This window comes from Sinocyclocheilus anshuiensis, unplaced genomic scaffold (assembly GCF_001515605.1).
Source record: "Sinocyclocheilus anshuiensis isolate Anshui unplaced genomic scaffold, SAMN03320099.WGS_v1.1 scaffold644, whole genome shotgun sequence".
Lineage (NCBI taxonomy): Eukaryota > Metazoa > Chordata > Actinopteri > Cypriniformes > Cyprinidae > Sinocyclocheilus > Sinocyclocheilus anshuiensis.
The window spans coordinates 259,299-269,628 of NW_015557092.1; the positions used below are offsets into that span (position 1 = coordinate 259,299).

Genomic DNA, 10,330 nt, shown 5'->3' on the forward strand with positions numbered 1-10,330 from the left:
TGATTGGCCTGTTGTTTTCTGAGTGACGCACGGCCAGGCCAACCACAGGTAACTAGGGTCAGCGACGTCACAGCTAGCTGGAGGCAGCAAAACAAAGGATTCGGCTACATAAGGAGCTTAAAATAACGTCTTGTTGTGATGTTGGGTGCCAGAATCGACGTAATACAGCCTCAAATTAGAAATTTGATCGCATATCTGCTGTAACAATCCTGTCAGATCGTCCATCCTTTGAGTGAGAGTGTAACGTTACAGGTCAGCCGATCTGCTTTCATGGTTAAAGTTAACCTTTTCGACATGTTTCTGTGTTGTTGTTGCTCAGCAATGGCATGGACGCGATGTTGTCTGGGGGTTTGGCAAAAGGAGAGTGGGACGGTGGGCGGTGCTCAGGGTGGTGACTGAAGGCGGTGACTCTGTAGTTCTGACGTCAACTTTTTACGGAAGTCACAACGGTTCGTGAAAAATCACAGCTACTTTATGCAGGTTGTGTGAATTTTACTGTGGACTGACTGTTTTTAACCTTATATGGTAGTTGCACAGCACGTAGACCGCAGTTATCATGAAAAAAGGCAGGACATTTCAATTTTGACAATATGGGACCTTTAGCGGTCTTTAGGGATCATCCTGAACAGAGCGACCCCAGACCCTGTCCCTCTCTTAAAGAGACAGTGCTCCTTCTAAACATTTGCTTCCAGAAGCTTTTCTTTCACTGTTCCTCAGTGGAGGAATGACCTTCACAAACCTCTAAATCATCTCACATCTCATCTTTTAAGGAACGTTTATTTGTTAGTCTCTTAATCATCATTGTAGTGCATTGCATTATAGGTTTTGATCATCAAACTAAGCAGTTAAATATCATCTTACTAAGACATTTTATTGGGAGATATAGAGTGACAACTGATATTTATATCATTTTATGTAAGTATCTGCAATACTCTTATAAAGACCTCATTGATTTACTGGCTATCAGAATCTCATCTTTTTGGCCAATATTGGCACCAAATTGCACATTTTTGCTCAGTTTGGGCCTCTGAATAAAACTGAGCTGTTTTTTTTTTCCTCCATATTCTCTCTATATAAGACTAAATGTACCAAAAAAGCCTAATGTATAAAATATGATACTCAAAAAAAATCTTTTTTTTTTTTGTCTAAAGGTTCAATTAACTGTTCCATTTAAAAAAATAATAAAATAAAAAATTGAGTCAATTATTTCATATGTCAGAGTTAAAAGCACAGTAAACCTCTCTTAAAGAGACAGTACCTCCTAATATCAACATTCAAGAACAACAACTATTGAGACATTTTTAGTATCATCATGGAGGATTTAAGACAAAAACTACAAGCTAATAGATCTATTATTCACCAACTCATTCAAACGATCAACAAGTCATTTACAAAACAAAAATGTTCGCAGAACTTTGTTACTATAAACACTCATAAGACTAGAGGTCGACCGATGTATAAAAGTCCTTGCCGATAGTTTTCCGGGTTGCATCCATTGCTGGAGCATCTGAGAATGGTCCGCTGTCATTATACAGTTCGAGAGCAGCCTCTAGTGGTGGAAATCACTGACAGCACGTGTTGTTTGTTTTGGCACGTGAGGCGCTGCACAATGCGGAAAACTTCAGACGCAGATTTAAATACAGCCGACAGAAAATCCTGCCACGCCACAGAGCGCCATTCACATAGTTTTCCATTAAATTACATTATATTTGTCCCAAATCGTTCTTAATGTACATAATGACTTCACCCTAGGCTGTAAAATTATGTATTGTGCATTTTTCAGCAAAACATTTGTCTTTCTGTGGCTCTAATAAAGTATGCTTCATTTATTGAGCAATAATAGCCTATAGATCGCAATTTCTCTTTCCGTTTGCTCTGTATTTTTAAATTCCGAACTACAAACTCATCTATGTCATTGTTCATGCTTGAAGTAAACTTTTGCCCGTTTGGTGATTAAATAAACTGTTTTAGACCGCGGCTTGAAGTGAACGCGCCACGTCCGGTGTGAGTAATACCTTAGATAATCATCAAGTGTTCTAAAATAGTAGCAGTTAAAGTGTGAGAGTATACATACAGTACAATAAGAGTCCATTTGTAACATTAAGATTAATGAAAGCTGTATAAGTATTGTTCCTTGTTAGAGTTTGTTAATTTCAACATTTACTATTACTAGCCTAATAAATTTTTTAATTTTTTTACATTTCTTCTGTTAACATTAGTTAATAAACTATGAACTAATGTTACTGATTAATTTAATAATTTCTAATACTAATATTTTTATTCATTTAAAAATTATGGTTCAGTACTGTTTTTTTTAATAGTAAAGCACTATTTTAGTTTTCGTTCAGGATCCATTTGAAAAACTATTGGTTGATTAATCGGTATCGGTCAGGGTGGTCCAAACTAACAATCGGTATCGGTAAAATCCAATATCGGTCGACCTCTACATAAGACTCAACAAAAAGTAAATGTAGTTCATTTTGAGTCTTAGTTATTGGCTCAAATACACAAGATAAACAATTTCATTCAATTCAATCAAACACTATAATATATACACTATACACATGAAATATCATATGAAACCAGATGCATTAATCAGAACATGTACTAACAAGTTAAACTCACTACACTAATGATGTCACTCAGTTAGTGTGTCGCCAGCTGCAGGTAAACAAGTGACCTCAGCCATATCCTCATGTGCAGAAAAACACATTTAAAATCATTTAACCTTTTAGTGCGACGAAACACACCGCCCTGCATGACGCTCAGAAACACGCAGTGTGCATCACAAACATCATCAGATGGAGAGTGCTCAGACGTCTGCCTTTGCCTGCACACTGGAAAATAGAGTGCAGGGGGGAATTCTGGGTAAAATCTCGAGGGCAGCGGATGATACCAAGACGAGCATTAAAAGAGGGGAGCAGGTGCAGCACATCTGCTCACAAGATGCCACTGAGTGTGTGTGTGTGTGTGTGTTTCAAAGCGTAAGTGCAATATGCTTTTTCCCAGAGGTCACGGTGATATAACTGAGATTCACGGAAAAAAGTAAATGAGAGTGAAAAAAAGAAAGCTTTTAGAGAAATGGACAGAGAGACGGAGAAAGATAAATAAACCTGACAAAGAAAGACAGGTTGAGTCAGAGTTAATATAGTTAACTAACACTAAAACTAAAAGCATAAAAGCATTTTCGTTACTTGAAATAACATAAACGTTAACTGAAAGAATAACTTAAAAACTTAAAATTATTTATTTCAGCTAGTTGCTAAGGCAAAATTTCGCGTTTTAATTTAGTTTAACTTGAATCACTAAAATATCTAAAACTATATAAATCTTTAAAAAACAATGTTAACTGAAATAAAAAAATATTACAAAACCTTAAATTAAGCGTTAGCGTTAGTTCTGGCAGGTCACGTAAGTCAAGCTTGCATCAGCTGATTCTCAGCTGATCACATCTACCTATAGGAATACGACACCTATCGCGGCATTCCCATATTTTATTTACGCTTACTGCAAACTCAACATTTCCTATTTTAGTTTTATTTAACTTGAAGTACTAAAATAACTAAAACTAAATAAACCTTACTAACTTATTACAAATAAAAAGGGTTAACTGAAATAAAAACTAAATATAAAAAAAATACTTATTTTATTTCAGATAGATACAACATTTCTCATTTTTGTTTAGTTTAATTTGAAGTATTAGTATTAGTAACTAAATAAACTAATAAATAAATAAAAACTATATAGACATAAAAAAACTAATACAAATTACAAAAACTGCCAAATTAACATTACTGGAAGTTTAATTGTAAAATACATATACATTATGTTAGTATATATTTACTGCTAATTATTTATAATAATTTCAATATTATAAAATGGTTTAGTAGAATTTTTTTTTTCCTACTAAAATAAGACACAGTACCTAATGAAGTCGATGTTTTAACGTAGCCTACAAATGACAGAAACACACAAAAAAATTACTAAACCTTCGACTAAATCGAAAACAGAAAAATAAAATCTAATTCAAAATATTAACACATACTATAATAATGTGATCTTAAAATAACACTGGGCTGAGTTTATACTGTAAACAAAATGAAGCCATATGAAAACTGACCACAGAAATCTCTAAAATACCACAGTTACTACACTTACCGTTGGGAGGGAACTACTCATTTTAGTAGCTTGATACCTCCAATCCGAATAAAAAATGTAAATGAAGCATTTATTTATCTATTTATTATGACTGAAAAGAGACTGACCTGCTGTTTTTACGGGGCAGAGGAAGATCCTTCCGGGCCGAAGACAGAGAGACAAAAACGACCGAGAAAACAGAGAGAGAAAACAGAGATCAGACAGGATAAACTCACATAAAGTCACACTTATACATGTCATTAAGTAGAAATATCAGAGTAAGCATCACAAACACACATTACAAGCAGAACATCTGACAAAAAGAATGATTTAAATGATAAAACAATGTGAAAACTAAATGAGAAGCTATTTAATATGTATTTTAAGTGTGTGAATGTCACTGAGTTTGTATTTGAAACAGTTTGACACATTATTGTAGTGCTGGACGCAGACGTGACGGTTCATTCGGTTTCTGTGGACGAATCACACTGGAGCAAACAAACCGATCACAGAGAGATGCTGCTGCCCTTCTGGCAGCGCTCCCGTCCTTCATTTCTCTCTGTGATTGAACACATAATCCGCTCTCATTCGTCTTTCTGACAGACTCTCTGTCTCTCTGAGAGACTCCGGCAGACTTTCATTCAGACGCAGACAAACAGGCCATACATGTTAAACACATTCAACCAAACAAAACCACTCCATTTACTACATCCATACAGAACTGAACTAGACAAGCTTCATCCCATCGATCACTCTCCAAGCCCCGCCTTCTAAAGACATCTCAGCCAATCCGAAGTCAGCAAAAAGTTTCCTGGCTAAAGTTTTAGCCAATTATAGTTGAGCATAGTAATATATACTGAACAAAATTATAAACGCAACACTTTTGCTTTTGCCCCCATTTGTCATGAGCTGAACTCAAAGATCTAAGACTTTTTCTATGTACACAAAAGGCCTATTTCTCTCAAATATTGTTCACAAATCTGTCTAAATCTGTGTTAGTGAGCACTTCTCCTTTGCCGAGATAATCCATCCACCTCACAGGTGTGGCATATCAAGATGCTGATTAGACATGAAAAATGGGGGCAAAAACAAAAGTGTTGCGTTTATAATTTTGTTCAGTGTAATATGTTAATAGGAGACATTTCATGCGTGTTATTCAACAAAAAGTTGGCTCGCAGCAGCTTTAGTCAGCAAATATCATTAGCATTGATTGGCAGACATCACTAATCGATACGAGCAGCTCAGATGTCCTTGGACATTGATGTGCTTTCAGAATTAACACTGTGCCTCATTTTACAACATTCACACTGGAAACCAGATCCACGTGAAACACAATCTAGAGACAAAACCTGTCAAAACATGTCAACAACAAAAAATAAGACCATTGATTTTGCATAAAGAAATAGAAGCCTAATTTCAGATATTGTTATATTATTTTGAGGATAATTATACACAATTTGTCACCTGATCAAGAATATTTTACAGATTTTATGAACAGCTACGAGAATAAACCAAGGTTTGATCATATAAAAGCTCGACAGCATCTTAAGAAAGGAAAAGTGTGTATCAGAGGTGCTGTATTTTTAGCTGTATTATTACTCAGCAGCAGAAGACTCACTTTGTATTGACTGACTGATCAAACGCCGCATCTCTGCGCTCTCGTCGGCCGTCAGCTCTCGTATTGATCCTCAATAAAAGCGTGTTTCCATGACAACAGTTAGTGTGCTACTGACACATTTACGCCACTCGTCCCGTGAATAATCACTGCTGAGAGTTAAACGCTCTCTGACCGACCCGTCGGGTCAATTACACTGTAAATAATCTCAGAGATCACCAACCCAAGGGCATTACAGCACACATATACATTCACACAGCTGCTGGTTCAATATAGCCAATATAGCCTACAGTGAGTATAAAATGTGAAAACCATGTCAGAGCAATTCCACTCACCATAAACATGATGGTTGAAGAAGATCTTTCACCGAAATATTCATATTTAATAAAGATGTGCAAGCTACATGCAAACAAGCAGCATGCGTGACTTTATCCTAGTATTTCCACATTTCAGGAATAAAAATAAACCAAAGAATTATTATTAATATATAGTGATGATGCTTTTTTTTTTTTTAAATTTCTTCATTACACAGCTGCTGGTTCAATATAGCCAATATAGCCTACAGTGAGTATAAAATGTGAAAACCATGTCAGAGCAATTCCACTCACCATAAACATGATGGTTGAAGAAGATCTTTCACCGAAATATTCATATTTAATAAAGATGTGCAAGCTACATGCAAACAAGCAGCATGCGTGACTTTATCCTAGTATTTCCACATTTCAGGAATAAAAATAAACCAAAGAATTATTATTAATATATAGTGATGATGCTTTTTTTTTTTTAAATATCTTCATTACTTAAGCTATGAATATATCAGTAATTTAAAAATATATTTAATATGTTTTTATTTAAATTGTTTCTGCAACCACACCTTTGCAATATGTTAAAAGCAAAACTTCAAATATAATTGATTTAAATCGAATTTAAATGTAAGAACATGGAATTTGTGCCTTCATTGCTTTAAACATGTAATATAATAAATAAAAGATTTGTTTTATATATGCATAATGGTAATTTTTTTTGCCAAATATATAACTCAAACCTGGGGTTATTATAGCTAACTAAAAAATAAAACCATATTTATTTAAAATAAATATAATATAAAACTTAAAATAAAATAAAATAAACTTTAACTGAAATTTTAAAAATGTAACTTATTTTATTTCAGTGAGTTGCCAAGGCAACATTTCTTTTTCATTTAGTTTAACGATGTAATAAAATAACTAAAACTAAAACTGAAATAAAAAACAAATAATAATGTGACGAGAGGGGCGGGGCCGAGAGCCGTGGGAACGGAGCGAGGCCGGTGGAGTAAGTGATAATGAGCGACACCTGCGCCACTCACCGGTCTCGAGTCTCACAGAGGAGCTCCGGAAGGATAAAAAGGAGGAGTGACGACAGTGAAAGACGAGAGAGGACCAGGCCTGGAGTTTTTTGTGTTTTGGTTTTGTTTGTGCGCGACAGTCGTCCGCGAGGGGCTGTTGCGCTGTTTTGTGTTTATTTTATTATTAAAGTTTTGTTTCAATGTTCGCCGGTTCCCGCCTCCTTCTTCCCGACCTACAAACGTGTTACAAATAAAAACTACAAAAACACAATAAAATGATTAAACTTTTACTAAATATAAAAAATATAAAAGTAAATCGTTACGATAGTATCTCAATGATACTAAAACAACACTGCTCAAATGTTTTGAGATGTTTTTAAGCTTTTTCTCAGCTGTAATAGTTTACAGTTGTAATAATTAGCATAACATCACCCTGTTATTTTCTTTGAACAGGTAGTGCTCTCAAAAACATATAAAATACTGACGCTCTTCTTAGAGTTAAAGTCAAATTAAATTAAACTCAAGGCATAAAAGTAGCGTATTTCATGGAAAACGTCCAGCTTACATTTTCAGTGTGTAATTTAGACTAATCAAACTATACAAATATCCTTTCTCATTAAAATTAATTTTCCAAAATACTGAATTAAATTTACTGAGGTCTGAAGTGATGATACCAAAACATCTGGCAATGAAAATATGTATGCAGTTTCAGCATCATGAATTCACGGAGCATTACAATCTTCATTAAATGAGTTTTCCATGTAAAGCAGCATCATCTCTAGTTTCTCTGAAGTCTGAAGAAAGACTCTCGCGCTGTCTGTTTGTTTCACTGTGACTCACGTGTTTAATTTTAGACAGTAATTGAGTTTTCCGTCTTTAAATGCTGTAAAAGCTTCCCAGAAACCCTGTGGAGAAGAGCAGCCCAGTAAACTCATGCGGACAGATGGAGCTGATCGAGAACAAGCTGCCAAACTCTGAGCAGAGATCAGCCGAGCAAAAGCACTTCAGCTGCGGTAATGAAGCGTTCTCTCCATCCGTCAGCCATACTCAACACAGAGATGCTCTAAAACATTACAGTTATGAGTCATGAGATGGGACGTCATAGCAAGTTATCACAATATCATAACTGGAAAACACATACTGGTGAATTTGAACTCATTTGATCATTTTAACATGTCAAAATCTGAAAATTAACTCAATGAGAAGTTTTGCTTCTAATGAACATCCCATATATTTTCTGCTCATTGTGTCATCCAGCAGATTTATCAAAGTCTGATGAAACATTTTATAGAAATACTTCTCCAAATTACAACATGATCATATTCATGTATACAAGTTACAGAGTTTAAAAAGTTGTATTGTAGAAACTGTATTTCACGAAGAATATCCTTGTAAAGTAGCCCAAAAATGCTGGCAAACAGGTTACACTTGACAATAAGAATTAATTTGTTAACCTTAGTTAACTACATCAATTAACATGACCTAACAGTGAACAAAATTTCTACAGCATTTAATAATCTTAATGCTAAATCAATACATTTTTTTAATCACTCCTAATTGAGATTGTAGATAGAGTGTCAATGGTCCATTTGAGAGATAGGTGGCGGTAATGCACTTATAAGTCTGCGATCCGCCGTAAAGCAAGAAGAAGAAGAAGAAGACGCCTCACGCCCTGCTGTTGAGAATGCGCTCAGGACGCGCTCAGGACAGTTCAGACATTGCAGTGCATCAGAGGTAAAAAAAACTATATAAATACTGTTCAGTTTCTTGCACAGACTGGTCGTTTCGTGTCTTAAGACCTCAATGTATCGTCACGAGCCGCAGGGTTTAATTTGGTTTTGTTTGTGTATGTTTTTTTGACTCTCAAAGTCGTGGAGCCCATTGACTGCCATTATAAGACTGACAGACTGCAACGTTTGAGTTAAAAATCTTCGTTTGTGTTCTACTGAAGAAACAAAGTCACCTACATCTTGGATGCCCTGGGGGTAAGCAGATAAACATCACATTTTAATTTTTGGGTGAACTATCCCTTTAAGATTAGTTAATGCACCTGAACAAACAGTGACGAAATGTATTTTTATTAACTAGTAATTCTTATCACTAAAAGCACACTAATACCATAAATGATTACCATATTAATTTACCATGGTTTTCCAAAGAGTAGAATGTCTTTTTGTGGTTCAATCAGAGTATCAGATGGTAAAACCATGGTATTTTTGATATATAATGTGTATTTAATATATATTGATAGTACTGTTTACCATATTCATATACCATGTTTCTTCAAGGTACTTCAAAGAATACCATGGTACTACCTCTATATATGGCCAAAATTTACAATATTATCATTGTACATAAAAACCAGAAAACATGGTATTAGTAAAATTAACTGAAAATAAAAAAATAGCTTAAAAAAGTCGAAATAACAAAAAAAGTTTTTTTTACTTTTTTCTAAAAACCTTTTTAACAATTTATTTCAGTTAACATATTTTATTTCAAGTATCAAAAAATATTTTTTTATGGTTTTACTTTTAGTTATTTAAACTATAATAACCCCAGCTGATGAGTTTTGCATAAGCAGGCTCATTTTCTTCAAAAAGCATAAATATTTAGCCTGTTTCTACATATTATATTTCTCTTTTTAATATAGGTTGAATAGAGTCTGATCACTGTCGCTTTATAATTCCAGATGATCCGTCTGAATGATGACGGGCTGAAAAAGCAGTCTGAGCGGTAATGAAATGGCACTATCTGGGCCTCCTGCCCACCGTTTGGTGCAAACCCATCATTTCCCACGCCAACCCCATAATCTGAGCCTCATTAACCTAAGAGCGTCCCGGTGCCAGTGTCCGCAAAACAGCCCCTTACTTATCGCTGTGCCTTCATTTTCAGGATTTCCTCCAACTCTTTTTACTAATGGCTCTGCGCATCAGGAGAAAATGTGCATCGGACGCCTTAAGTAATTAAACGACTTCCGGAAATCTGTTTTGAGGGTCAACTACAGAGATAAACACTGCTGAGCTCTGAAAATGTCAAATGCATGTCAAATATGATAAAAAATCCAACTTAAGTCTAATTTAGAGCCACATGCATGCACCTAAAACCCTCCTGCATCAGCTCTTAATATGTATGCAGCACCCTGCTGCATGATGGGAGTGACCTTTGACCTCTGAGACAGTGTGTTGCACCATATGGCAGCAACAGTGCATCGGAGCGGGGAGGGGTGTTAACTGAATAACCAACACAATGTG

General features: G+C 35.2%; 1 protein-coding gene across 1 annotated transcript in view; it reads right to left on the reverse strand.

Annotated features, from left to right (window-relative positions):
* Positions 1–10,330, reverse strand: part of LOC107677342 (microtubule-associated serine/threonine-protein kinase 1-like) — a 37,644-nt gene that overhangs the window by 24,611 nt on the left and 2,703 nt on the right. Inside the window, exon 2 of the mRNA XM_016472222.1 lies at positions 4,266–4,294. Within this exon, the coding sequence (XP_016327708.1) occupies positions 4,266–4,294 (29 nt within the window). The remainder of the gene's footprint in view (positions 1–4,265; positions 4,295–10,330) is intronic.